At 41.5% G+C, this 25,616-nt stretch overlaps 1 protein-coding gene across 5 annotated transcripts in view; it reads left to right on the top strand.

Moving 5' to 3' along the window:
* Positions 1–25,616, top strand: part of XYLT1 (xylosyltransferase 1) — a 194,182-nt gene that overhangs the window by 126,961 nt on the left and 41,605 nt on the right. For all 5 annotated transcript variants that reach the window (XM_062635035.1, XM_062635025.1, XM_062635016.1 and 2 more), the window contains 2 exons: positions 5,385–5,557; positions 6,180–6,382. In XM_062635035.1, the coding sequence (XP_062491019.1) occupies positions 5,385–5,557; positions 6,180–6,382 (376 nt within the window). The remainder of the gene's footprint in view (positions 1–5,384; positions 5,558–6,179; positions 6,383–25,616) is intronic.

Below are 25,616 nucleotides of genomic sequence, written 5' to 3'. Positions count from 1 at the left end.
AAAATGGAAAATGTTTTCAGAGGAAAGCCAAGCCTGGAAATTTTCAACCTGCTCTGATGTTATGAGCTGTGAGCAATTGAAAAGGAGGAGCTTATAGTGGAAATGTAAGTTCAGCAACTACCACTCAGCTGCCTGTTGCAGAAGTGGTCCTGCTGAAGGGAAAGGGGCTGCTCCTGTGAGTTTAAGTAGGGACTGTAGATCTCTGCCTCTTTGGAGTGATTATGGCTGGTACTCCTGCTATAATGACAAGGCTTCTGATTGCATTTATGAGTGTAATAGCAGTAAATAGCGTGCTGAACAACACAGCAATAACCCTTCTGATGTCCTCTATCCATTGATTCATGCTATCAAGGCAGAGTACACACACACAGCTGTGTTCAGATGAAGTCAGCAGCATCCAGGTATCTTTGCGCAGACCTATTCTGTTGAACAGCCAGGACAAAAACAACCTGAAAATAGAAGCTGATGGATGGAGTAACAAAAAATAATACAGCTCACAAAAGTCATTAGGGATTGCTTCATGCTGCTAGAGAAGTGTGATGATCTCATTAATTAGCAATGTAAGTATAAGATTAGCAGGCTGGCTCTGAGTTATATTGCTGGATGATTGAGCATAATGTGGCACTGCAGCAAATACAAAAATGATTGCACTGTGTTTATTATCCTGGCATTTAGTAATACTGCAATAGTTGAAGATTAAACTCTTAATTATATTGATTTCTCTGGGCTCTAGAAAGTGCAAGCTGAAACTGCACTGGATTCTGTACTGCAGAGATTCTACTGTTACTTGCAAAAACAGGTCCAGGTTTTCCTGCTAACACACATTGGTGTCAGTCCTGACCTGCTTTGAGCAGGAATCTCAAAGGGCATCTTTTTCTTTTCTCATTAAGTTTGTGAAAGGCATTTGGTCACAGAGCAAAATGGCACATTTTGTTGTCAGTGTAGAATTGCAAAATAAATATACTTTCATACAAGGGCTAGAAAAAGTTTGTTATGAGCTGGGTGAGCACTGCCACTTCTGCTGAGGGTCCCATGTGGCAGTTTCTCTGAAGCAGGGCAGCATGAGAAGCCACTCTTCCATCCACTGTTCCTGTCGCGTAATGAAACAGCAACTTTGAGGAAGTTTAAGACAAGTCCTGCTGCTTCCAGGCAAGAGCTACTGTTTCACTGTGACAGATGGCTGTAAAGAGGACACTCCACTTTCCCCACTCACTCATATGTGCAAAGCTATTTCTGAGGCTGGAGATGTGCTCCCAAGATGTAACTGTAATGTAATATTCTTCACGGGTTTTGTTTTACCTTATGTTAACAATGGGCTTTTTATTAAGTTTTATAAAACACTAATCTGCCCAAGTTATCCTAGATAAAGAGAATTCCCTAAACATGTAGGAAAGTTCACTCAATAGGCAATGCTTACACTTGGGGAAGCTTTTTAGGTGAGTTGGGGTGCAACTTCAGTCCCACTGAGGCTGCCCCCAACTATCACTGCAGGAGAAGATGGGAATTCTCCTGTATTGGCTTGGCTTATTTTTCTTGGGACGGTGGACAGTGGTGCATGGAGGGGTGCAAAGTATTCATGAAGGCTGAGTGTGGGGAGCACCCACAGGGGAAAGGAGCTGCCCATGACTCCTCTGTACCTGGTGGGTGAGAAGAAGAGTGAACAGAGGTGAAAATACTGTCAAGGGATCTTTGGGACCAGGAAGAGAATCTTGGCAACAGCTTTTTGCTGGATTGAAGTGACTGAGGGTGAAGACCACTTGAATTAACCCCCTGAGCAAGCTTTAGTGCATGTGGCAAATGGTGGTGTAGTGCTGGCACTTAAGTAGCTATCAAATGCAAGTACTTCCTTAAAATCCTTTTAGGTTTGTGTCATTGTTGGATGGCATGACGTTGTGACTTCATCTCATTCATCTCCTGTGTCCTCTGTCCTAACACCCAGAAGGGGATGTGCTCCTGCATGGGAGGCAGCTCATTAATATGCAGGCTTTAACATGATGCGCAAGCCTTTGGTATGCACAAGTATTATAAAAATGCAGTGGCTAGAGCTGCTCAGATTTTGACATGGTTCATACAGCTCTCAAGTCCTACTGTATTTTTTCACAAGCAGATACTCAATTGAATGTTTCCTGCCAATTTAATCTCATTTGCAAAGCAGGCTGGTTCTTTATCAGTGAAGTAGGCTGTAAAAGAGAGGATGCTAATCAGCCACAGCTAAAACCAGGAAGGTAACCATATAGAGCAGAAGTAGCAGATATTCTGACAGATGGAAAAATACATTCTCACCTTTGTGAAATTCCAGGCAGCCAAGAATAGGATTAGAATAAAAAAACACATGGTAGTGTGCAGGTGGAAAATGGACTATAAAATAAGAAGGAAGGAGTGAGCACATGGAAAAGATGTTCAAGTAGGAAAATAGCAGAGAGGAAAATAAGTCACTACAGGAATTTATTAGAGAAACCTGATGACGTAAGATTGCATTTCAGGTGCAAATTTGGGAGGATTTTGCTCTTGGTAATTGCTAGGTAAATGATAGTTTGAGTATTGAAAGCAAGTTAGTTTAAAATAAAAGACCCACAATGTGGCTATTTTAAATTCCCCTCACCTTCTACATATCGCTGCAGAAAGCCACTAATTTCAGAAGAGAGTTATCCAAAAATATAATGAAAACCTCTAAAAATATTTGAGTCCATTGATGGGACATCATCAGCTTGAAATCAAAGCAGTTTAGAAGAAAAATGGGTTGGGTTAGCAATTGCAATTGCCCTTCATTCACCTGTCAGTTCTCCTTGCAAGCATGTTTTCTTTCTTTCGCAGTCCCTTTCTGCCCCTGTCGCTGTGCAGGAGCCCAAAGCACACGCACTGGGAAACTCATCAGCTATGCCGGAGAAATGGCACAACTAAGCATAAAGAAATGGCCATAATAAACTAGAAATGATAGAAGAAATGAAATTTAAGCTTTCTTCTAATGGTGTTCATTAGAGTCTTACTGAATTAGTGATAGGCTTTTCTTTTTTCTTTTTTCCTAAAGAAATACCGTTTAAGTTGTTTGTGTCTCATTTAAAGTTGAGTGACTCATGGGGCTTAAAATTTCAAAATGGGTGTTCTGAATACAATTGGAAGCCATCAATTTGTGAGCAATAAAGCTGTAGAGAGGGAAGAGTCTTTTACATGAGGCAGTGAGCCTCTGGGACTCTGCAGGCTCAGTGTCTGTGTTCAGTATGACACTGTGTTCAGTGTCTATGTGATACATAATCTTCCTGGATAGGCACATAGCTGCCTTTTAGCCCCTTACATAGTCCAGCAAAGAGCCTTATTCCAGAGAATGGAGATGTTTTGGAAGGCGCAGTGGGCTTTGTGGCTGTACTCACGCTGTCTGATAACCTGATAACAGATACAGCCTCAAGTTTGTCCTGCAAACTAGCACAAACCTATGTGTCACTGCTGTCTGGAGAAAGAGTCTTCAGACAGTGGGGTATGTGGAGGTGGGAGGAGAATGGGAGCATCCCAAAAAGCGCTACTGCAGAAACTGGGCATGACTTACCCAGATAAATTTCTCAGTGTTTTTAGGAAGAAACAGGATCCATGACACTTTGAAAAGAGGATGGTTGAGTTAGGAACTCCTCAGCATTTCACACTTTCAGACCTGAGGGCTTTGATAGCTGTTAGAAGATCCATCTCCTATACTCCCAAGTTTGCTGAGGTTTTTGTTTTTCCCCCGAGTCCCCTTCAAGTCAATTAGGAAATTCTAACCTCAAATAATATGAATATCTGCTCTGGAGACTTGGAATATGCTGAATGACATCAGTTTATTTCTAACTCACTTGGACACTTAATTGGCTCATTGGGGTTTTGTTTGGAAGGTAGGAAAAAACAGCTTTTCTGATGAGGAGGAAAATATAAGGGGTTGAGTAGTTCCTGTAAAAGAATGTAAAACCCAATTCTTTTGTTTTTCTGGGAGAGCAAAGGAGATACTTTGCTCTTTCAAAGCAAGCAGGCTTAAGTCCTTATGCACCTGGCTGGGCAGTTTTGCTAAGCTGGTTATTTGTTGAGAACACAGGTGTGCATTAAGTTGGCAGTATCCTATGTGGCCAAAGCATTGCATATGGTTGAAGGCAGTTGTGGTAATGTTCTCACACATGGTTTAGCTGCTGCTTCTGCCTGGTTCTGCTTGTGCACAGCCATTTCCAAACCCGTACTTGTAATGGGAAATGAACATTTCAGTGCTGCTCATGTTCACATGCATTTCCAATAATTATGTAGTTTCAGTGTAACCACTAGTTCAGACTTTTTGAGATTGTAAAATGGATTTAACTTTTAGAGGAAATAAGCCGAGAAGGGACTGAGTAACTTTGAGACAATGATACTGCTTTTCATTTAAAAAAGAGAAGGAGTTTAAATATGCAAAAGGAAAATTGGGGCAGGAGGGTGCTTTTGAGCTTTGAGACACTTTCCTTCTTTGTCCTACGTATATTCAAAATTTCAGGTTCTTCCTAAATCATTGTTATTGAGAAAGGTCCTTACAAAGTCAGAGCACTTAAGAGGTTGTTAACTTCAGAATGAATATCAGGTTTTGGGTAACATTGTGTTTTTCTTACATGGTGTTCAGGGTTTTGAATTGGTGTTACACAAACCAAAACCAAAGCACTTGAAATTCCTGAGTAAAAATGTCTCTGTAGCTCTTCAGTTAATCAGTACATCCTGCCTTACCCTTGCACTGCAGTGTTTGCTTCAGAAGATGAAGACCAGAAATTCATTGGTTAAAGTAAGAATGAGCTTAAATTTTAAATAGGATTGTGAGAGACCCTCTCCTACATGAAAAAGTTAAGATATGCTGGTTGCCATTTCAATGTTCCAGGATACACCTGCTGTTACAAATACATGCTATCAGTTGAGATAATCCTCAGCTGTCGTTAAGTGGCAGTTTCACCAGCTTCCCAGCGGAGCTGTCCTGGTCACAGGAGTGAGCATCCCTTGATAAATGGGAGGTTTCATTTCTGGGGGAGTAAGGGGAATGTTGGCCTTGGCATTGTTTGAAAACTTGGAACAGTACTCATAAGCCTTGAGGTTATTCCTTTGAAGATTCACATGTGTGTACCCAGGTAGAGAGAGCTTTGTCTGACTCATAAACATTTGGGTCTTTATTCATGTTCATGCAGCCTTGTCCAGGTTGAGGCACGCAGACATGGCTGCTGCCCAGGGTGATGACCCTGTACAGTGACAGAGGGGTACAGTCTTGATGGCATGCCAGCTGTCACCCCTCAGGAGTTATCCTTTCTCTGTAGAAACTGCTTTTGAAGAAAGAGCTGAGGTGAAATGTGTACTGCTCTCTACACCCGTGCCCTGTGGATACACTCAGAGATGTCATGTGTTTTGTTTTTGAACAGGAAAAGCCAACAACAATGTACAGTGGGATGAGGACTCCGTAGAATACATGCCAGCCAACCCAGTCAGGATCGCATTTGTCTTGGTTGTTCATGGCAGAGCTTCTCGGCAGCTCCAACGCATGTTTAAGGCTATTTACCATAAAGACCATTTTTATTACATTCATGTTGACAAGGTAATATATCACTGGTTATAAATTGCCTGTCTCGCCATCTGTCAGTCTGCTCATTTTTGTCATCTTCATCTTCTCTTTACCTCTGCTGCATAAAGTGCATGTCACTTTTTGTCTCTCCATCTGTTATATGGTTGGAGCCTCTTCTTTCTGGTTATTTTTTTTTTCCCTTTCTTGTTATCTTCTCTATGTAAGAGCACTCATTTCTCCTTATGTCTGTATCTATCCACGTCTGTTGTACATTCAGTTAACAGTAATTGATAAGCTGATGCAGACTGACAGTGGTAGCCCACTGAATGGAGAGCTGACCTGAGGTGCCGCCTTGCGCAAGTTACTTTAGTTCACAATGTAAAAGGGAGGTAGTAACAGTCACCTCCTTAACGAAAGCCCTTCAGAATCTCCTGGTAACAAATGATAAATAAGAGCTAGTTGCACTGATTTGTGGATACCGTAGTTGTAATAAAAAGAATTTAACAGGGGTCTCTGTGCATTTTCAAATAGCATTTAGCAAAGGTAAGTGAGGGTAAAGCAATGGCAGTGAGTCAAGAGTTGGTGGTTACTGAATACAGAGAAGAACACTTTTGGACAGAGTAACTTGAATCTATTACTTTTTTCTCCTGTAAAGCGATCCAATTACTTGCACCGGCAAGTGCTCCAGTTCGCCAACCAGTACCCAAATGTGAGAGTCACTTCCTGGAGAATGGCAACTATTTGGGGAGGAGCAAGTCTTCTGACCACCTACCTGCAGGCCATGAGGGACTTAATGGAGATGAATGACTGGCCATGGGATTTCTTCATTAACCTCAGTGCTGCTGACTACCCAATCAGGTACAATGAGTATTTTAAGAGCGTACATGTTTGTTCCTAAAGGAAATATGTACTGAAGGATATAAGAGATGACATGTCCAGGCTGTGCTGCAAGAAGCAGAGGTCAGAGGGGCAGTTTCTTCTGTCATACAGCAGAAGACTCCTCTTGGTAATGCTGGTGTCTGACAGCCACATCTTAGCCAAGGAGACAATCACCTTACTCCTGTGTGCCTGCCACTTACGTAGGAAGGGCTAGAGCAGGCTAGCAGTGCTGGCTCTTCACTTTTACTGAGTAAGGGCTGCTCTATTTCCAGCAAGGGGTACCTGTAAGAGAGGATAAGTAGCAGGAAGTACTGGAGCTCAGCAAAGAACCCCAGGTGGGGATAGATTCATACATTCCAGGGCTGATGAGCAGTTTGGTTTGATGTGTCAGAAAGTGTTGAAAGTATGAATATAGATTCAGTGAAGATAATGTATCCTTTGTTTAGTACTTTTTCTGCAGAGGATAACAATAGTAGAAGTGACAAACAAGTTGCTAGGAGTCAATTATATCTTCAGCACCAGCCGTTGCCTGAATATTCAGATAATATCAGGCAAAGAACTCCACATAACACCACATGACAAGGCTCATAATTTTAAGTGAAATCATATTCTTTCCGGGTTTACATCACCTAGGTCTCTCAGCTGCATTCTGTAAGTTTTACTGTATTGTGCAGAAGTAGATAGTCCATAAAAAAAACAAACAACCAGCCTTCCCAAAATGTTGGGTTTTAGGCTATTGGAGTTATCAAGAGGAGGGAAAGAGGAAGTTCTCCTTGTGAGTTCTCTTTCCCTGGATGTTGAAATGAATAGATGAAAGGGGAAGTAACTTGGGCAATTTTCTGATGAGTGATGACATAACGTGCTTTTAATACTCTCAGAAAAGAAATATATTAGATGCTTTCACTGATCAGGTTTCTGCGAGGTCTCTCAAAGTGTGGGTCCCTTCCTGAGGCTGCTACTCAGACAGAAATCCCCACTAAAGTGAAAAATGGAAAAAACCATGAGCGTATATCTTATGAAGGATTTTGTGAGGATTGACAAAAAGGCTTTATTGCTGCTGCCCATTTCTAAGCATTGTCAGTGACACACAACACATTTTGGGAAGAAAAATTAGGGAAGAGCACAAGAGTCACAGAGACTGCATTGATACTGGAACATGGGGATTTGAATTAAGAAATTGTGGTATTTCTTCTTGCATCCAATTAAGAAACTTCTGGTGTCCAACAGGAAGAGACCTAACAATTTTGGCATATTATCCTTGCTTGTAAGGGAGAGGATGTAGTTCTCTGTATATCTCTTGAGTTTTGGGAAAAGCTAGCTTGTTATTCCTTATCATTCACCTTCTAGGGGGGTATGCTGCACCAACGATAAAAAGTAAACTAAGGCAAAATCACGAAGGAAGAGGTAGGTGATGGCACTTTGAATCAAGTAAGATAAATTGTAGAAGAATAATTGCTGAAGGTGTAGTATTATAGACTAGTTCCAGCAGATGTATCCAGTTATCCTTTGTGGTGTTGACTCCACCCTAAACATCCTGTAATGCTGAGGCCATGACCTGTTGTGGTCTCAATTGCTCTTAGCTCCCTATGGAACCAGTTAAACCACAAGGCCAAATGAGAACATTCACTTACAGACATGGCTATAAACAATCACGGGGTTTGTTGAGTAGACTCTAGTCAGTTTGGTGTTAATGAAGTCTTTGTAATAATGCCGTGGTATCTTACAGTCATGGGAACTCTGAACAAGTGCCATTCAGCTGGAAAAATTCCAGGCGTGTGTTTCTTCATTGGGGGAGATTCTTGAAGGTCACGCTCCTCTGTTGCAGCCACTCTCAGAGCCCCATGGTGGGCACTCAGCAGCAGGGCAGGCATCTGAAGTGCTCACTTCCCTTTCTGTCAGAGTATTCTGTTACCAGAACTGATGGACATGTGCTTCCTCCACACCACGCATTTCAACAGAAAGTAAAAAGCCTGTTTCGGTGCTATAACTTTAATGATGGTGACTTATAGGTACTGTTAAATTTTTTTGAATACAGAATATCGAGGCTATAAACCTGGAAAATGTTATCTCATCATATATATATATATATATATATATGAGTTCATTTCATTTTCACAGTGGAGATGCTATAAATTAACATTGTTTATAATGTTTAGGAAGGTATTACCTCTCTGCATACCCCATAGAGAGCTGATTATTTTCCTGGGAAATAGTAAATAGGGTGTCTGAAGGTTTTTTCCTTCTTTCAGACGCCATGCCATGATTTGTCAGATAATGGGCTAAGGGCAGATTACACTTCTCTCACTGGTTAGTCATATTGCAGTGTTTTTGCTAGGTTTCCCTGCATAAGAACATATGAATTTTGTGGATTAATAGTTTTTATCCAGAGCTGCTTCACATTAAGCTTTTGCTTCCCATCTGCCATCCCATCTGTAATGCTGAAACCTTTACTACTTCTCTTCTGATAATAAAAGCTAACGCAGCCTTGTAAGTCAGAAAAACACATTCAGTATATGGGGTTAATATTATATGATGAAGCCTAAATCTGTCTGGGGAGCAGTCTGGTATGTTCATAGACCACATTACAATTGCAAGGAGCCCCTCATCCTTCAGATGATAAGTCCAGAAGCAGATGTTAAGGGCCACACTATATGGAGGCCGGGGGGGGGGGGGGGGGGGGGGGTGGGCAAATATTAGAGCCATTCATTTTGGGAGGGAAACAAATATGCAAGTTTGGAAAATTCAGGTACCTCTATTACTCTTCCCAGTGCCGTCATGTTTACTTTCTGGAGTCTTTAGGTCCAGCACCTAGCACAAAGGTGGTCCTATTCCATGTGCTTCTAGTTGTTACTGCAGTAGAAATTGCTAGCAAACAGAGTCTGGACATAAAGGCACCTCCAACAAAAATATTTTGTTTCCCTTTAATCATGAGGCAAGATGCTGTTTATTGGCCTGAGTGAAATGATGTGATGCATTATCCAAACTTGACTCCATGCAGCTCTGTTAAACATTCTCAGCAGGATATCAGAGATGAAATGGCTAAAGACAGACCTCTACAAGCAACTCTGATGTGGGAGGCTGTGTGATTGCCCCTTCTTTTGCTCTGGGGTTGTGAATTAAAAAAGGGCACATGCCTTGGGAGTTCTTGGGAAATTATCTCTCTCAGTCACTGCATTCATAAAGAAATGAAAGAAACCAGAACCTTCCTTCTTTTTCCTTACCTTTTTTAAGTTTAGTGACATTTTTTCGTGATTTAAAGTCTTGTCTTCTGAAAGTCTCTTTCAAAACTCTGTGGGAAAGCTATTGATGTCTTAACCTCTTACTTTACATGGGTATCTATTTGCATTATTTATTGTCTCTGACAAACAGCATCAGGTAGTCAACCTTATGTTCAGGGACTGAAATTTCACTCCCAACAAGGTGAACTATGGTAGAGCATCTATTGATGCTGAATGTTTAATGTGCAATGCAGGAGTCCTTAGATAATGTGGCGGGTGAAGTGTTGCACCACTTAAATTAGGAAGTTTAATGAGATCATTTAGCAGTGAATGTCATGTCAGTGCTTACCTGGCCACAAAGCTTGTATAAAGAATAAACATAATGAAACATTTGAACTATTTATAATTTACAGTAAATCACTGAGCTTTGATCTCCAAATCTAATTGCCAGCTAATGCTTGGTCTTTAATAAAGGTTAAGCAAAAATATTAGCAGAAGCTTGGGGAGTGCTTCAGAATAGTAAGAAAATGGAGTAGCTTGTTGATGCAGCCAGGAATGCAGATACGACTACATTTCCAATTAAGAGCAATCAGCTATAACAAAGGAACTTAAAAGAATCCCAGTGAAACTACATGTGTTTTGCTGTTTAACACCATGTTAGGATAAAGATTGCATAGCCATATTTTCCATAAAAACCTGTGTTGTTGTCCTGGGTTCAGCAGTAGCCAGTCATTTTTTTCCTTCTTGGTAGCTGGTGCAGTGCTGTGTTTTGACTTTTGGCCTGGGAACAGAGCTGATAACAATGATGTTTTGGTCTGACCAAGGACTTTGTGAGCCTCATGCTCTGCCAGGGAGGAGGGGAAGCCGGGAGGAAGCAGAGACAGGACACCTGACCCAAACTGACCAAAGAGGTATTCCATACCACAGCACATCATGCCCAGGATATAACTGGGAGTTAGCTGGAAGGGCTGGGAGACTGCAGGGTTGGAGGAGGTATCGGTCGGTGCTTGGTTGGGCTGGGGGGAGATGAGTTATCGGTCGGCTGGTGGTGAGGTGATGGATTCTCTTCCCTTGTTATTTCCTTTATGATTGTTATTGTTGGTGGTAGCAGCAGTGATTTGTGTTATACCTTAGTCACTAAACTGTTCTTATCTCAACCTGTGGGAGTTGCATTATTTTCGATTCTCCTCTCCGTCCCTCCGGGAGTAGGGGGAGGGCAAGAAGGGGAGGAAGTGAGTGAACAAGCTGTCTGGCTGGGTTTAAACTGCCACAGTTGTGAAGACTCAGTCAAATGAGACATGTTCAATAGAGGTTTTGGTGTGGAACTTGAATGAAATGTGTATCATAATTGAAGTAGCACCTGGGGAAGGTAGCTACAGACTCCAGGGAGTAAGTAGATGGGATGATCTGACTGGGGTAGGTCCTTTAAACAGGTGCCAGTTTTTTGTCATTTATGGAGATCATCTTTATCAGTTAGAATCACACTCAGAAATTTAGAAAAATGAGCTAGCAAAGAACTATTGGCTGACCTGCTCTTGTTTTATTGTGTTGCCCTCTGTTGGTCAAGGTAAGGTTGCTGATGCTAAATGCCAGTTATTTAACATTAGAGTTTAATGTTCCTATAGAAACTTGAAGGATATCCTCTGAAGCAGGTAAACCTTTTTCTCGGGTCACTGTTAGCAGCCCAATCAGCCAGCAGCAGACCTGCGCTCCTCACTCTTTAGGAGAGTTGTTAGCAAAGATAACTACCCAAAAGCAACACTTTTATTTGAACTCCTGCCAAATCTAGATGTGATAGACAGCCTAGTAGTGATAAAGCTGTCCTTTCACTCATCTGCCAACACAGATTTCATCCCAAATAACTTGCACGGCCAAGTCTTGCACTGGGGCTCTACTGTGGTTGCTACATTTGGACGTCAGGAAAGGAAACTGAAGACATTGGCTGTGAGGAAAATGAGTTATTTAAAATTCTGCTCTTCTACGAGCAGCCAGATGAAGTATTGGTTAATACAAAACCAAAGTGATGACTTCTGAATGAGATCCCTGGGCAGCAAAGTGTTTGCCAAGAGTGAGAAGGTGAGAGTGGAGGGAATAATTCTTCAGTTTTTCCTTCTGGTGGCAGGTGGAAGTAATTATAACCAACAGGTTCTAGAAAGTTGTTCAGCCTTTGGGATAAATGCTTCAACACTTTTGCAAGTTATTTTTCAGGTGCCAAAACTACTTGGGAGAACAGCAGTTTCCTTGTTTCAGCCACTGGCCCAAATTCATCCACAGTAAAACAGGGGTGACTAACACTCTATAGAAACAGCAGATTTCACCTGGGCAGTTGACCAAATGACACAACCTTTGAAGCAGGTGATTGGAAGAAAACAAATGAGAGAATACAGTTTGCATGGAGAGAGTAAACCAGACTCAAGCTATCCATCTGCTTTTGCAGAACTTCTTAGCTTTTGCTGTGTGCAGGCTTGAAATTCCATCAAGGAAATGCAGGAAAATCTCTTATTGGAACTGAAACAAAGAATTCAGTTTTCACAAAAACACTTAGCTTTGTGAGAAATGTCTGAGACCCAGTTGCTCCCTCATTATGAACTTAGAAATCCCAAAGCCAGCTGGGCTGGTGAAAGCTGTGTAATGTCACGTAGGATCACCAGAACCATTGGCCCCCTTCCTTTGATTTCTCATCAGTTTAACTTGACTTAATTTAACAATTATGTCCCTCAGATACAAAATTCGCATCTGTCTCTCAAGGATATTTCTTTCCTGGGAATTACGTAAGCTAGCCATGAAGCCTGTATAGAGGATGCTGACTTTCTAGGGCTGGATTTGACCTTACACCCCGTTCGAAGCCATCTATTGCAGTGCTTCTGGAAAATGCAGGCCTGGCCACTAGAATAATGTACTGGCTAGTAGGCAAATAATTCAGTATTCTTTAAAGCGCGCTTTCAAATGTTCTCCTGACCTGAAGCACTGGTACATCATATCTATATATCTAGACGGGAGTACAGCACAGGTGGCTTTTGCAGTGCAACATCTGTTAAGATGCCAGTTCCTAAGGTTTTTATCTCAGTTTTGTCACTGACATTGTATGCAGTTTTGTTTGTTCAAAATATCTTTATCTCGCAAGCCAGACATCAATCCACTCTTAATGCTTCATAGGGAATCTTTTCTACCATCCAAAAAAGAACTTTATCAGTGTTTTTTCTCAAATCTGCATTCTCTGAGAATTTCAGATGGGCTTTTTTCTTAAATCCCTCAAATAACCTTTTCTCCTCATCTTTCCTCACTTTGTCAGCACATTTGCTTGAGATTTGTATGTATTTTAAAGGTTATCTCTTTGATTTGCTATCCCACCTCTCTGTTCTACTGTTAAATTACCAGAGGTTGGCAAAGCAGTGGTTTTGCACATGGTTACAAATGGGTGGAGTGTAATGTTGAACTTACTGTGGCTTTAAGAACTTTTTTACCTCTGGTATTAACATAATATTTTTTTCAGCCTGGCAGATGTTAGTGATGGGAGAACCACCCTTTCTCTGGGCAGCCACAGCAGCTGAGATTACTCTTTCTCCACCTCCCCTTCTGGGTTTAAGCTATAAAGCAGCTTTTGCTTTCTGAGAATGGTGTCATCTGCAGCTCTTAGTAACTTTTTTGGCTACTTAGTCCTTCTGAAATGTTCTCCATAGCAGTGTCAGTTTGGCAACAGAAATAAATGCACCCCAAATTGGAGACTGGTTTGGCTATCCAGGCATCTCTACAGCACATGCAGATGAAAGATGCATCAATAAAGCACAGTTTTAGAATAGCCATATTTCTCAAAGTACCCTTGTATTTGGCAGCACGTTATCTTGTTGATTACAGTGCTAAACATTCAGCCCTTCATCTCTTCCTATGTGAACTGAAGCATCTGAGCCAGCATCTGAGACCACTCAGAGGACCGCCTGGCAAATGAAAGCCCCAGATGCCAAGCTTTACATTTTGATGGGCATTGCAGCATCTGAGCACTTGCTGGGCTGCCTGGCTGGTATGCTCTTCTCTCTTGGCTCTGGGCTGCTCACAGGGAGGTTCTCCAGCAAAGAGCCAAAGGGTTTTCATCTGTTTCCCATTTGCTTTCTGGATGCAATTTATTTTTTACTTATTTATGATTGAGAAAAATGTCTATCTTCTAAAAGAGAGTTAAATGTTAGTCTTCACTGGATACCAGACAGCCTGATCTAGAAACAATAACAGTACAAATGTTGTGATAATGTGCATCATTGGTTCCTTGGCAACGCAGTTACATCTTTTGTCTTCAGGATATTCTATATTTTTGTCTATATCTATATCAAAAATACTGTTCTAAAATAATATCTAGAATAGTATTTTTGTTAGGGAGACTTATGTATTGGGACTGAGGCGGACATTGAGCAGTATGAGGGATCATGCCAGCTCAGCTTTTTCTCCTTCACAGCTCCAGGGCTATTTATGAAACCTGTTTTTTCATTTACAACTTGTCTTTGTTGGTAAATAGTCTGGGGTAACCAAGTCAAAAAAGGGTCTTTCATGCAGAATGGCTGTTGTCCTTTAAATCCATGGATAGCAAAATTCCCCACAAGTGATCCCATACTGAAAAGCCCTTCCTGTGGTACTTTGCTGCTCTTTGCATTCCTGGGCAAGAAGTTCCAGTGGGGTTTGGGAGTGTAGTGGGATGTCAGTTGTTAGGGAAAGCCCAGGTGTGACTTTCTTTCCTGTGTACTCTCCTGCAGGTTTGCTCCATGTGGATTTTACTTTGGATTTAATTGTGAGGTGGATAACAGAAGCTGCAGAGAAACATGTCCTTGTGGTGTTAACCTGGGGTTTATGAGCAGAAACTTTTTAATCTTCAGCTGGGTTTGGGGGGTTGTTTTTTGTTGCTTTGTTTTTTGGGGTTGTGGGTGGTTTTTTTTTTGTTGCTTGGGGTTTTTTTTTTGAGGTTTTTGAGGGTTTGTTTTATTATTTTATTTATGAAAGTTCAGCAAAATCATTATCAAATTCCAAAAGCTAAAACTGCTTGAAAGAGGGAAACATTTCTATTATAGCATCATATTTTAAGCATGCTCTCCCTTCGTGGCCTCGCTGAATTCTCTCCGGAAATTAAAAATCTGTTGAAATTGCCATTAAGACACCTTTTATGTTTAGACTTCAGGATGCCACTTACAATAAAACAGCTGCAAAATAATACCTGGTGGCAGTTCAAAGTGACAACGTGTGCTATTATACCTTTTCCAAGTCACTCTTAAATAGCTGTGAACCAAAAGGCCATTAAAGGGTGAGCAAATATGTTATTCTGTTTCGGTCTTTTAGTGGTGATACTGAACTAGAAAGGAGAGGAATAGGTGAACTCCTCCTCCAAAATAGGCCTATAAATGTAAGAGTTGAATGGTATTTGATGTTGAGGATTTTTTCAACCAATTTATACGTAAATTCTGGTCTTGTCTTGATATTAAATTATGCACTGACTTTTTTTAAATTCAGGATCACTGCATGTGAATGAGCTGAAGGGCTGATTTGAATGAAATACTTTGCATAAAATTAAAGCTGCTTTGGAACAACAGGTATTTTTTAAAAAGCTCTTCTGTATAAATAAAATGCAGCAGTAACTCACTGTGGTTTCAGAGCAAGGGTAGCGCAAGTGTACGGTCCCGTCTGCCTCTTCCCTTCACTCTTACCCAGTGGAAACTCCTTTTTCCCCAGAATCACAGTGCCAGGCAAGAGCTGGTCACCAGCTGCCACCAGTTGCCTCGCTCCTGGGCTTTACTCAGAGTGCTGATGGAAGTACTGTAATACTTGTACAGAGCCATCCAGCGTTGCTCTGTGTGCTGCTGCTGTCACTTGGTGAAGTCCCTAAGACCACGCCACATGCTGATGCTCCAGTCCACTGGCTTCAGAAGCTGTGGGATGGAGGAGAGTAGTTACAGGACAGAGGTGGGAAGCATGATGCTGAGGTCTTCCAGTTCACTCCCTTATGTAGGAGCTGTTTAAGGGGCTCCTTCACATTCATACTCTTCTGCAAGGAACAAACCACACTTGATCAGTCTATAAATGCTGCAGGGGAGACCAAAAGAGTAACTATGAGCAACTTCAGTGCTGCAGAGCTTGGGTGGATCAGAAGAGAGTAAGGCATCTCTGTGCCTATTAGTCCTGACTAGCGCTAGCTAGTCAAAACTTTAGATCTTGAGATATTGTGCAAGCTTTGACCTTGTGGTGCAGGAATTCAAGACCTACATTTTGCTGTGCAATCCCAGGTGGAATTAGTGGCTAGTTACCCATTATAGTCGCACCTTATTACAGTTGAATACTTCATTTCTGCTCCTCCTGCGCAGCACACTTAGTCACAATGCATTTACGTACTTCTGAATCTCTCTCTACATAAATAGCAGTGCTGAATAGCATTGCCTATGTTTGTGACCATGCTTCTGCAATTCCAGGCTGATCAGAGGGGATGAAGCCCTAAATGGTTCATTGTAGCACACATTCCACTCTGCTGCACGCTGTTTAATTATATCCATCATTCAGCATTACTTGATGAACCAGCTGTAGGCACAAGCATCCCTAACCTTTCATCGGGATAATTGCACTCTTTGCCACATTAAGAACTGGTTTGGAGCCAAGTCTTTTCCAAATACAGAGTCAATCTCTGTTTAGAAGTTTTCTGCCCCAAAGTAATTTCTAGGAAGTAATCTTGCAACAATGCATTCTTGGGGCAGCTGAAGACTGAAAGGTCTGTAAATCCAAATTGGTTATTTGTGTCTCATTATGGCTCTAAATAATTGAGGCAGCTGTGTAGGATGTTGTGGCACTGCCTCGGATCATTGTATTCTGAAGATGGGATGCACCATGCCAGTCAGGTGCAAGGTGGCTTCTAGATGGTTTCTGCGGCAGGGGCTGGCAGGAACTGTGTCTGTGCATGCTGTGTGAGGGTCGGTATCATTGCTAAACCTTTGTATAGGTGGTATCGTGTAGGCACGGAACTCTTTCTGCAAGGCTCAAGTCATGTTGCTAGCAGCAGCTACAGAACTATAGCTGAAGACTGAAATGCCCCGATCTTTCTTCTGTATGTGAAACTGATACATGTGTGTTAAGAGCCTGTGTATCAAGAGATACCAGTGCTAGATATTATCAAAAAGTGCTTGGAAGACCTCCACGTCTGTGAACCATTACAGCCTAGGAGGAGAGAGGAGCCAGGACATCACTCCAGGTCACCTCCTGCCTACAAGGGAGTAGGGCTTGGCTAAGTCCAGATATCAGCTGGTGGCAGACCACCTAACTTAAATTCACATGCCTCTTTTATATTCTTTTGTTGAAGTGAACCACTGGTTCTCTGCTGATCTCATGATTAAGTAGGACTGTATTGGTTGTAGCTCTGTTGAGCAGAGCCATGAATGGGAACACCAGCCTCTCTCCCTCCCAGTTGTTTTCTTGTCAGCCTCAGTTACATCAGCTAATGGATCTATATGGTCCCTTTGTAGTTTCCTCACTCAGACCTCCGCTCTGCCACGTTTGTGCCCCTCATCCCAGCATTCTGCATTCTTCACCGACTTACTCCAGAACAGCCCCAATGAAGATTAGGTCAGGTCATCAGCTGGCACAAATTGTCAAAATAAGATTATTGCTCAAACCAAATAAAGGTAACAAAATGTGACCTTCTGTTGTTAAAACCAATTAAGTTTCCTTCCATCAATTCTCAGTTCATTATCCCTTTCACCCCCCAGGCCCTGTTCTTCCATCTTTTCAGGCTTGGTGCAGAATTAATGTTAAATCCCATTAGCCTGACCCCATTTTCCCCATTTTGCCTTCTGGTCTTTTGAGTGTATGTGCTCCGGCAGGTTGATTCGGCAGCTCAGGGATCAAAGGGAGTGGCAGGCCCACAAGGAGCTTCAGGAAGAGCCTGATTTATTCTAATTCACTTTACCTTTACATGAGATTTCTGAAGGGGCCTCAGCAGTAGGGTCTTGTCAGGAGGAAGAGGGGCTCTTGGCAGCACCCCTGGCCCCTCTGCTAGTGGGGGTTCCACCACTCATTTCTTGGGATAACTGTAGTTAGGAGATTGAAGCTTATCACTGGATGAGTGTATATTCCCTCTTGCTTTTTCCTTCAAAATATGGGATGGATAAAAACATGTTTCCTTACCCAGATAGGTGCTTCCTGCTGCATCACAAGGACTGTCTGCAATCAGAGCAGTGTGAGACTGTTGACCACATTTTGGCTTAGATTTATGCTGCAAATTAAACGGGGAGATGGCAAGACCCAGTACCAATATTAACTAACCTATAGGTTGTGGCATCTCAGAAAGGGCTTTCCTGCTCCCTTTTCCAGCAGTGGGGTGGTGATCTCAGGTTTGCTGCTGCTTGCAAGCTCAGCAGGAGCGCTTTGTATTTCTTTATGGGCATGAAGCATTGGTCAGCCACTGCATTGTGTGGCAGTAGGGGATGTGCCTGGTGAGCTTTGTAGAAGGTACATTTGGGTGCAGATCTGCCATGCTTTGCCCCTGAGTGGGCCAGGAGGTAGCCCTGCAAAGAGGGACTGTGGGGAGGTGGCTTCAGTGGTGAGCAGAGTGTGGGGGGAGGAATGTCTTCAGTGAGCCCTGTGGTGAGCCACTCTTTGGTGTTTTGCCAGATGTGCTGATTTTGAAAGTGATGTGGGGAAGATACAATTTAATGGCTTTCATTTCCTGATGTGACAAATGGTGAGGGTGGGTGGGGTGATGTGCTGAATCACAGCCCGTGGGGAGCACACACAGCAAGGGCAAGTTACATTCCACAAACTAAGAAAGGACCAAAGTTAACTGGCTGAGTTTACTTCACATAAAACATTCTCGAGGTTGCTTTCTTCCTACTTTCTTGGAAGAAAGTGAGCATCTTTTAATTTTAATTAATCTAATGAGCAAATAATTTTTCTTACTGACTTGTACAAATGAAATTTCAAATGGATGTGGGGATATATAGGTTAGATTAACTGAACGGTTGCTTTAAATCTAGGCCCATAATTAAGTTTAATTTCTTCTCTTACACAAAACTCTTGGTAATTTAATTTTAGAGATGGGAAAAAAATTGCAGAATATAAAGTATGCTGTTTAAAGTATACATGGTAGAAGCAAACACAAAGATCCTATTCAGACCAGTATGTAGTTTTTTATCCTTTTAACCAAAGTCTCACTAATTTGAGTAATGGACTTGATAATTTCTGCAGCTCCCTCCACTTGCTTATTTAATCAGTGATTATTGTTTTCATCAAAATGGGATGTATCAGGCAGATGAGGTTCTACATGAATATGCAACAGCAGATAAACACTGAAAAAATGCAAAGTAGAGAGCATCGTTCTGTACCAAATAAAATCCCAGTGCTTTGATAAACCTAAAAATCTATCATGTTTCATTTTAGTAATTAAATATCCTTGGGTATTCACAGCTGGTTAGGAGAGTATTTCATTACCATTTTTTTTTTTTAGGTACTTTTCAGCAAATATTAAGTGGGCTCAGTTGTTTTTATGAGATAGGATAGTCATGTCTGTCTTAACTTTTTTTAGTCTGCATCTTTCCAAATGATATTTAAGTATTGACAGGGAGGTGGTTTGTGGTTTGGTCCATCAAGAGTTCATGTGTTAGCTTGTTAAATGTGGTAGTTTTCTGTATTGATCTCTGCATTGATGGAGTTGATTTAATAATGAAATGGCTTGTTATTGTAGTAGCAGGTAAAGGCAACTTTGTGGAAACTAAGTTATTTTGGCAAATACATTTTAGCAGCTGTTAGAAGTCATGTAGTAACTGGCAGCAGTCACATTTTCTGCCATTGTGACACATTAATGAATGGGCCTTCTGGAAAAGAAAAGGTTCTTCAGGAACTTCTCCTATGGAGAATTACCTACTATGAAATACGTAAGCAAGGAAAAAGTGAGCAGTTCTCAGAGTAACAGGAGGACAGTGCTATTTTTTGTCTGTTAACGTGCTATCCATGCATGTTAACTTATCTTCACTGCTTAGGCAGTCTAGCCTCTGAATTTGAAAACACTACAAAACTTTCGTTACAATTTCCCCTAGTCCATTCCAAGAACACAGAGCCACGTTTATGGTCTGGCTTACACTAGTATAAACTGAGTACATGGCACTGATTTTGGAGCATTACAGATATGAAACCAGATTGAAATGCAGTCATTTGAAAGACAGAAAAGATAGAAGATAGAAAAAAAAATTATTTTTTCATTAATGAAAGGAATTTTAAGAGGGAACTTGTCTCACTGTTGAGGGTACTAAGAATATCAGTATGTTAAGGAAAAAAATAATGGCTAATTTGCTTTCTTCCAACATGCACCTGGTAGGAGAATGAGCAAAAAGTGCATTTACCACTGTTTCTGTCATTCTACAAAGTATTTTTTCTGGTGGGAGAAACCCCCCCCTTGTCATAAAAGTTGTTAAATAGGAATATACTGGAAAGAGAGAAAGTAATACCCAAAATGCTGGTGTTTTTTCTCTTGCGGGGTTAAAATTAGGTAAATCAAATCACTAAATTTAGACATTCTGGGCATGAATCCTCTTTAATCATGCATCCCAATGTAAACAGCAACGTGGTGTAAAGCTGTATAACTAACCTATGCAGGTACACTGCTGCTTCCTGTGCACTGTCTGTTAAAACGATCATTTACGTCAACACTCAACTTCCTTGTAGTTGGAAATGTAAAATATGATCGATCTTTGACAGTGTATTATTAAAATAGCCTTTCCATGCTGAGTTTTCAGCAGATAGCATGCATTCATTAGCTTCATGCTCTGCATTCAATCACTTCATAGTCTTACTAGAAAAAGGTTAAAAGCGTTAAGACTCACTGATGTCATCCACCTTACTGGTGCAGTTTTATCATGAAAATCACAGTTCTTTCCATTTATCCTAACCACAGCTACCGTGGAAAGTTGCTGACTAAAGTGTTAACGGCAGCTATTAGTGGAAGGTCAGCTGAAGTGACTAGAACATTGGCCTAGTTGTACTTTGTCTGAACCCATCCGGCTGCCTGTGACAAAGTTCCCATGGAGTTCTTTGCAATACGTGCAAGCTCACTTGCCCGTGCTTGCGCTGATGCTTCTCCTCCCTTTGTATCATGAATTTGGGAAGTATTCATTTTGAAGCAGAATGATGACTGTCCAAAAATCTGCCATGGACAAGAACAAGTAATTGATTATGCTGCTCAGGGGAGAGTGGAGTGGAGCTGAGCTGTAGCGGTTCTGCCCAGGGTCCTGGCCTGCTCTGGAACAGCAGCTGTGCCTCTCTATGGGCCCTGCCTTGGACCAGAGTCAGACACCTTCCACTCCACTGCTGGAGAGTGTTGCATCCTGTCTGCAATGGCAAAAGAGACCCAAAGCACATATATGGCTTACCCCTTACATGCCTGTTAGCCACAGCAGGGGAGATAATATTTAACCACTGACTCTACCAGGGAGCAAAAATTAAAACAGAAGGTTGTCTGTTAGGTTATTTTATTTCAATTTGCAGATTTGTGTTGATGGGATCAAAAGCCAAAAAAGGCTGGAAATAAACTATAAATGTGCCAGAGCCAAAATAAGCAGACTGAAATATGGCTAGACAAATTGCTTGTATTCCAGGCAGACAGAGACTGAAGTGGGGAGCAGGCAAACGTGGCAGCTCTCTCTCAAATAGCTTTCACAATTTTTTATCTATTTTTCATTCCCTTGAACATAAATTTCTGCTTGTGAACGTAAAATGTGCCAATGCCAAAAGGTAATTTGCTTACTCAAAACTGGCACCTTAGTTTAGGAGAGCCAGCTCATGTTTAGACCTGAGATAATGCTGAGTAAGCATCAAAACCTTGGGTTAGTTATCCAATGCTTTAAGCATCTTGGATCAGGCTATAATTAGAAGTGTCTAAACTCCACATTGCTGTATTTTCTCTTCAACAGCCTGCATTATTTTGATTTCAAAATTCAAACAATGGAAATTCCAGAAGGCTTCTTAAACAGGTTTTGCCAGCACTGATAAAAATGAGCTTTCTTCCTCACATGCAGTTCAGCTAAACTGACATCTCTTCTGCATGTAGTGGGGAAGGAATTTTGCTTTGCTACAATATATATCTTTAAGAAGTTTTCTAGCCCTTATCAAAGTTAGACACACGTCTCTGCCTTTACTTAAAAATATTTGTTGGAAATACGCAATTATAGGCCTTTTAGCAAAGGCTATCTGTCAGGCACTTGGATACTGGTCCAGCAAGATTTAAAACTAAGAGATACTAGTGGTGATGTGCTGATATTCATAAACTTAAATAGAGAAATAAACAGAACATTTCTAACAAATCAGGGTGAAACATTCCTTCCTTTCTAGCAAAATGCCTCTGAGTTGAGTGCATTCATTCCAGGTTATTTAGGGAATAATTCATCCTGCATGTAGCTGACTTCCTTTGATTATTTTCATGTGTACCAGGTTCTGTGCAGTTGCACATTTGGAAGGAGCTTTGGGAGCTTTTGTTATTCAAGTGTTTTTCAGTGCATTCATTGTTGATAAGCATGCATATAATCTAGGCTTAGCAATTGCCTAAAATTAGATTTTTGAGAGGAAAACTACTTTAAAGCATTTCATAATTTTACTGTAAAATACATAGGTTGCTTTAAAATTGAAGGGGAAAAAAAGAGCTGCAAATGACATGGTATTACAGGATAGTGTTTTCTTATTTCTTTATCTTTTATTGCAGCAGTAGGGGTGCTTTGAAAATGTCATCACCATGGACAAATGAGTTCCTGAGATCAGTTCAGGTACTCCAGGGAGTGAGGGGATTTCTTGAAAATGTTTTGTAAACATCAGTGAGTTTAATCTCAAACCGTCGGTGAGTTGTGTGATATATCTGTAGCAGAGATGGACAAACTGAGGTACAACTGAATTGACCTCCCTGGAACAGTCTCCTTAGTAAGTGTATTTGTGCACCTGAGAGACCTAGATTAGTTAAAGGACAGCTCTCAGCTCTAATCTTCTGTGTAATTGCACATGCTGCTTCCTAACACATGGACATGTAGACCTTTACCCATGAGGTAATTTATGAGAATATAGTGTGAAAGTTGCATCATTTGAGAAGGGCTCCAAGTGTGCTACAGTTAAGCACATGCTGTCGGGAACTTTACCAGGTCAGAGACACAGTGATTGCGCTGTGGTGTAGTGTGTTTGATAAGATCCTGGATAATGTAAATGCTTGTGTTGAAATTGCACTATAAAATAGTTGGAAATTGAGTATATTACTTTATATCTAGCAAATAGCTAAAGAAAGTCGAAAGCAACAAGTATGAAAGTTTTAATGAGTGCATGTGGTGAGTATTTTATTATCATAAAAGCTGTAGGGTTTATTAGCTGATACAGGGCTGGAGTTTTTCATTAGCCAAAGGGTTTCATGGGATATAGCTGGAAAACATTCCAAACAAATGAATATTCTATTTTAAAAGAATAATGAGACGTTGAGGGGTTTTATAAACTCCGAAGTTTGCTAAACCAATATCTCTAATTAGATGAAGGAACTCTCTATAGAGGCTTTGCATCAGCGGCTGTGCACATAGCAAATGTTTTAAGCATTTACATATCAAATGCTGCTGGCAGCATTTTGGCTGCAGTCCAAAGCTGTAGATAGTTTTAATCACATTTGTTCATTAATCCTTGGTGGAATTCTCTTATATGGTCTCTTTAGGATTTTCATTTAAGCATGTGCTGCTACTTCTCAGCAGTGGGCTTATTTATTTATTTTATGAATGCCATCTGAAGCCTTGAATTTATGGAAAACAGGTTGTGGAGTGGCTCAGGAAGCAGACGATGGAGTATATTCTTTTTTTGTCAGTAGATCTCCTTTGTACCCAGGCATTTATGTATTCTCACTAGGAAGAGGTTTATTCAGCAGTGTGACATTTAAAGAAGACTTTACTCTTTTGTGACTATGTTAGTTCTGTTCTTTTCCATAGGAAACACACAATGGTTGAATGGAAAGCAGTAATTGAAAGTAGAGCAAAGATGATTGTATTGCTAATAAAATGTCTTGAGAGTCATACAACACTGGCAGAGCTGCGCTGAAAGTAGCTGCATCCTGTATGAGAAGTGATCAGTGCCTGGAGTATCAAAATGCAGAACACTAATGCTCTGAAATACATGGATGCAACTCCCTGCCCCAGTGACCACCCTGTTGCTGGAGCAGAACTCTAATCTCTCAAATACTCAAGCGAGCTGAGCTGCTAAGGCTATAGTTTTCTTCCATTACCTCGTTCCTCGGTTAAACCTGACTTGAAAGACAAACCATTTAAGACAGCACTGGTGTAAAAGCAGAGCTGTTAGCAGTCACCTAGAGCCTTCCACACGCAGTTGGCCTCTGAAATCATATCTGTCGTTCCCATTTTTATGGTACGTTTTCCAAATGAATGCTGTAATGGGAATCAGCTTCTCTGAGAAATGCTTGCCATACTAATATTTGTTCTGCAATAGATAGCAAGGGCTAAATATAGCCTTCCCTTTTCTTTGCAGTTTTAGATGGCAGTCTTTTTCCATGCTTAGGCCAGTATCAGGCTCCTCTAAGCCTCCCCTTGCACTGAAGTGCCTCTAGGGAGAGAGGAGTGGGAGCATCAGTGAGAGGGTCCGGCTGCATATCCAGGGTCTAGAGCTGAACCCTGCAGTGAGAGGGGTTTTTTCCTGTATTGTTGTGCTGCATTTGCATGGTTGATCATCTTGCTATAAGCATGAGAGAGGTCTTATAGGTTTCTGATTTTTTTCTGCTGAATCATTTGGCTGTTGTATCCTTTTGTTAGGCTACCCATGCATGCCATGCACATGAACCCACATGTGTGCTTACTGGTGTGGTGGAAGGGCCAGTATGGATAAGGGTCCCTTACTGGAGTGGCAAGATCACACCCAGCTTCACTGCCAATGTTGCCATGTCCCCAGCAGATGCAGGAGCAGAGCTTTCGGAATGCCTTGAATAGGCTATACAGGTGTAGGTGGGAATTCACGATCATTCTTCCCCATGTCCTGGATTGCTCTCCTTCCTCATCACCACCTCTGTTCCTCCTGGTGATGCAGGGCTGTTGGCAGGTGCGAAGCTGCTGAGCCGGTCTGAACACCTCCACTCCTTTAGTGAGAGGGCACCAGGGTGGGATGGCCCCCGGCTAAGAATAATTGGAGAAGGAACTCTCCTTCTGCCACAGGGGTCTTGGTAGTGATGGCATGTCCTAATACTTTACAATAATGTGGTAAGTAAGATTAATTTAATCACTTATTGAAATCAATGAGCTTAATCATAATTATTAGAATTTATTGAAAAGCAGGTAGCAAAATTGAAGGCACTCAGCTCTTCAGCTTCCAGGCTTTTGTGTGCACAACTGCATGTTTAACCATGGAGTAATATCATACTTAACTCTGAGTAGAGGAGTTTGCCCCATAATTCCAGCTTTCTTCTCAGAAGACTTTTTCTTCTCTAGGGACCATCTAGAAGTAGTTTCATGGCAAAGAGCTGTGGGGTTTGCTGTATGTTTGGTATGTGTGCTTGTTGTATGGGCCCTGTACGGCTGCACCTTCCCACAGGCACAGTGATCCTGGGAAAGGAAACTGTGGAGGGGAGTCAGGCACGTACAGGTGGAAATACCAAAGCTTTGGGCACTGAGAGAACTTGTAAGAGTCTTTACTTAGCTCTTCTGACTATATATTTGCCTTCATCATCCTTGCTTTAGAAGCCCTACTCTCCCAAAAGCTTTCCCCTTTATGTTTGTTACTCTGGCTTTTTGTGTGTTCAGCTGCTTTCGTGTTATTCTCCTGCCTCTCCCGCACCCCACGCCACGGCAGAACTACTGCTGTTTGGTGACACCACCGTTCACCACGCCCAGAGCAAACTCCCTCCCTGCGTTCATGTCCCTCTGTGTTGCAGCTCAGGTCTTGTTCAGCAGAGCAGACTTGCCTGTAGATAGCACTAAATTAGTCATGATTATGAATTTCACCCATTTTCAGTGTGCCATCTCCTGACAAGC

This window comes from Pezoporus occidentalis, unplaced genomic scaffold (genome assembly GCF_034315485.1).
Source record: "Pezoporus occidentalis ecotype Australia unplaced genomic scaffold, CSIRO_AGI_Poc_V1 ctg113, whole genome shotgun sequence".
Lineage (NCBI taxonomy): Eukaryota > Metazoa > Chordata > Aves > Psittaciformes > Psittacidae > Pezoporus > Pezoporus occidentalis.
This window is presented reverse-complemented; position numbering and strand designations above follow the sequence as displayed.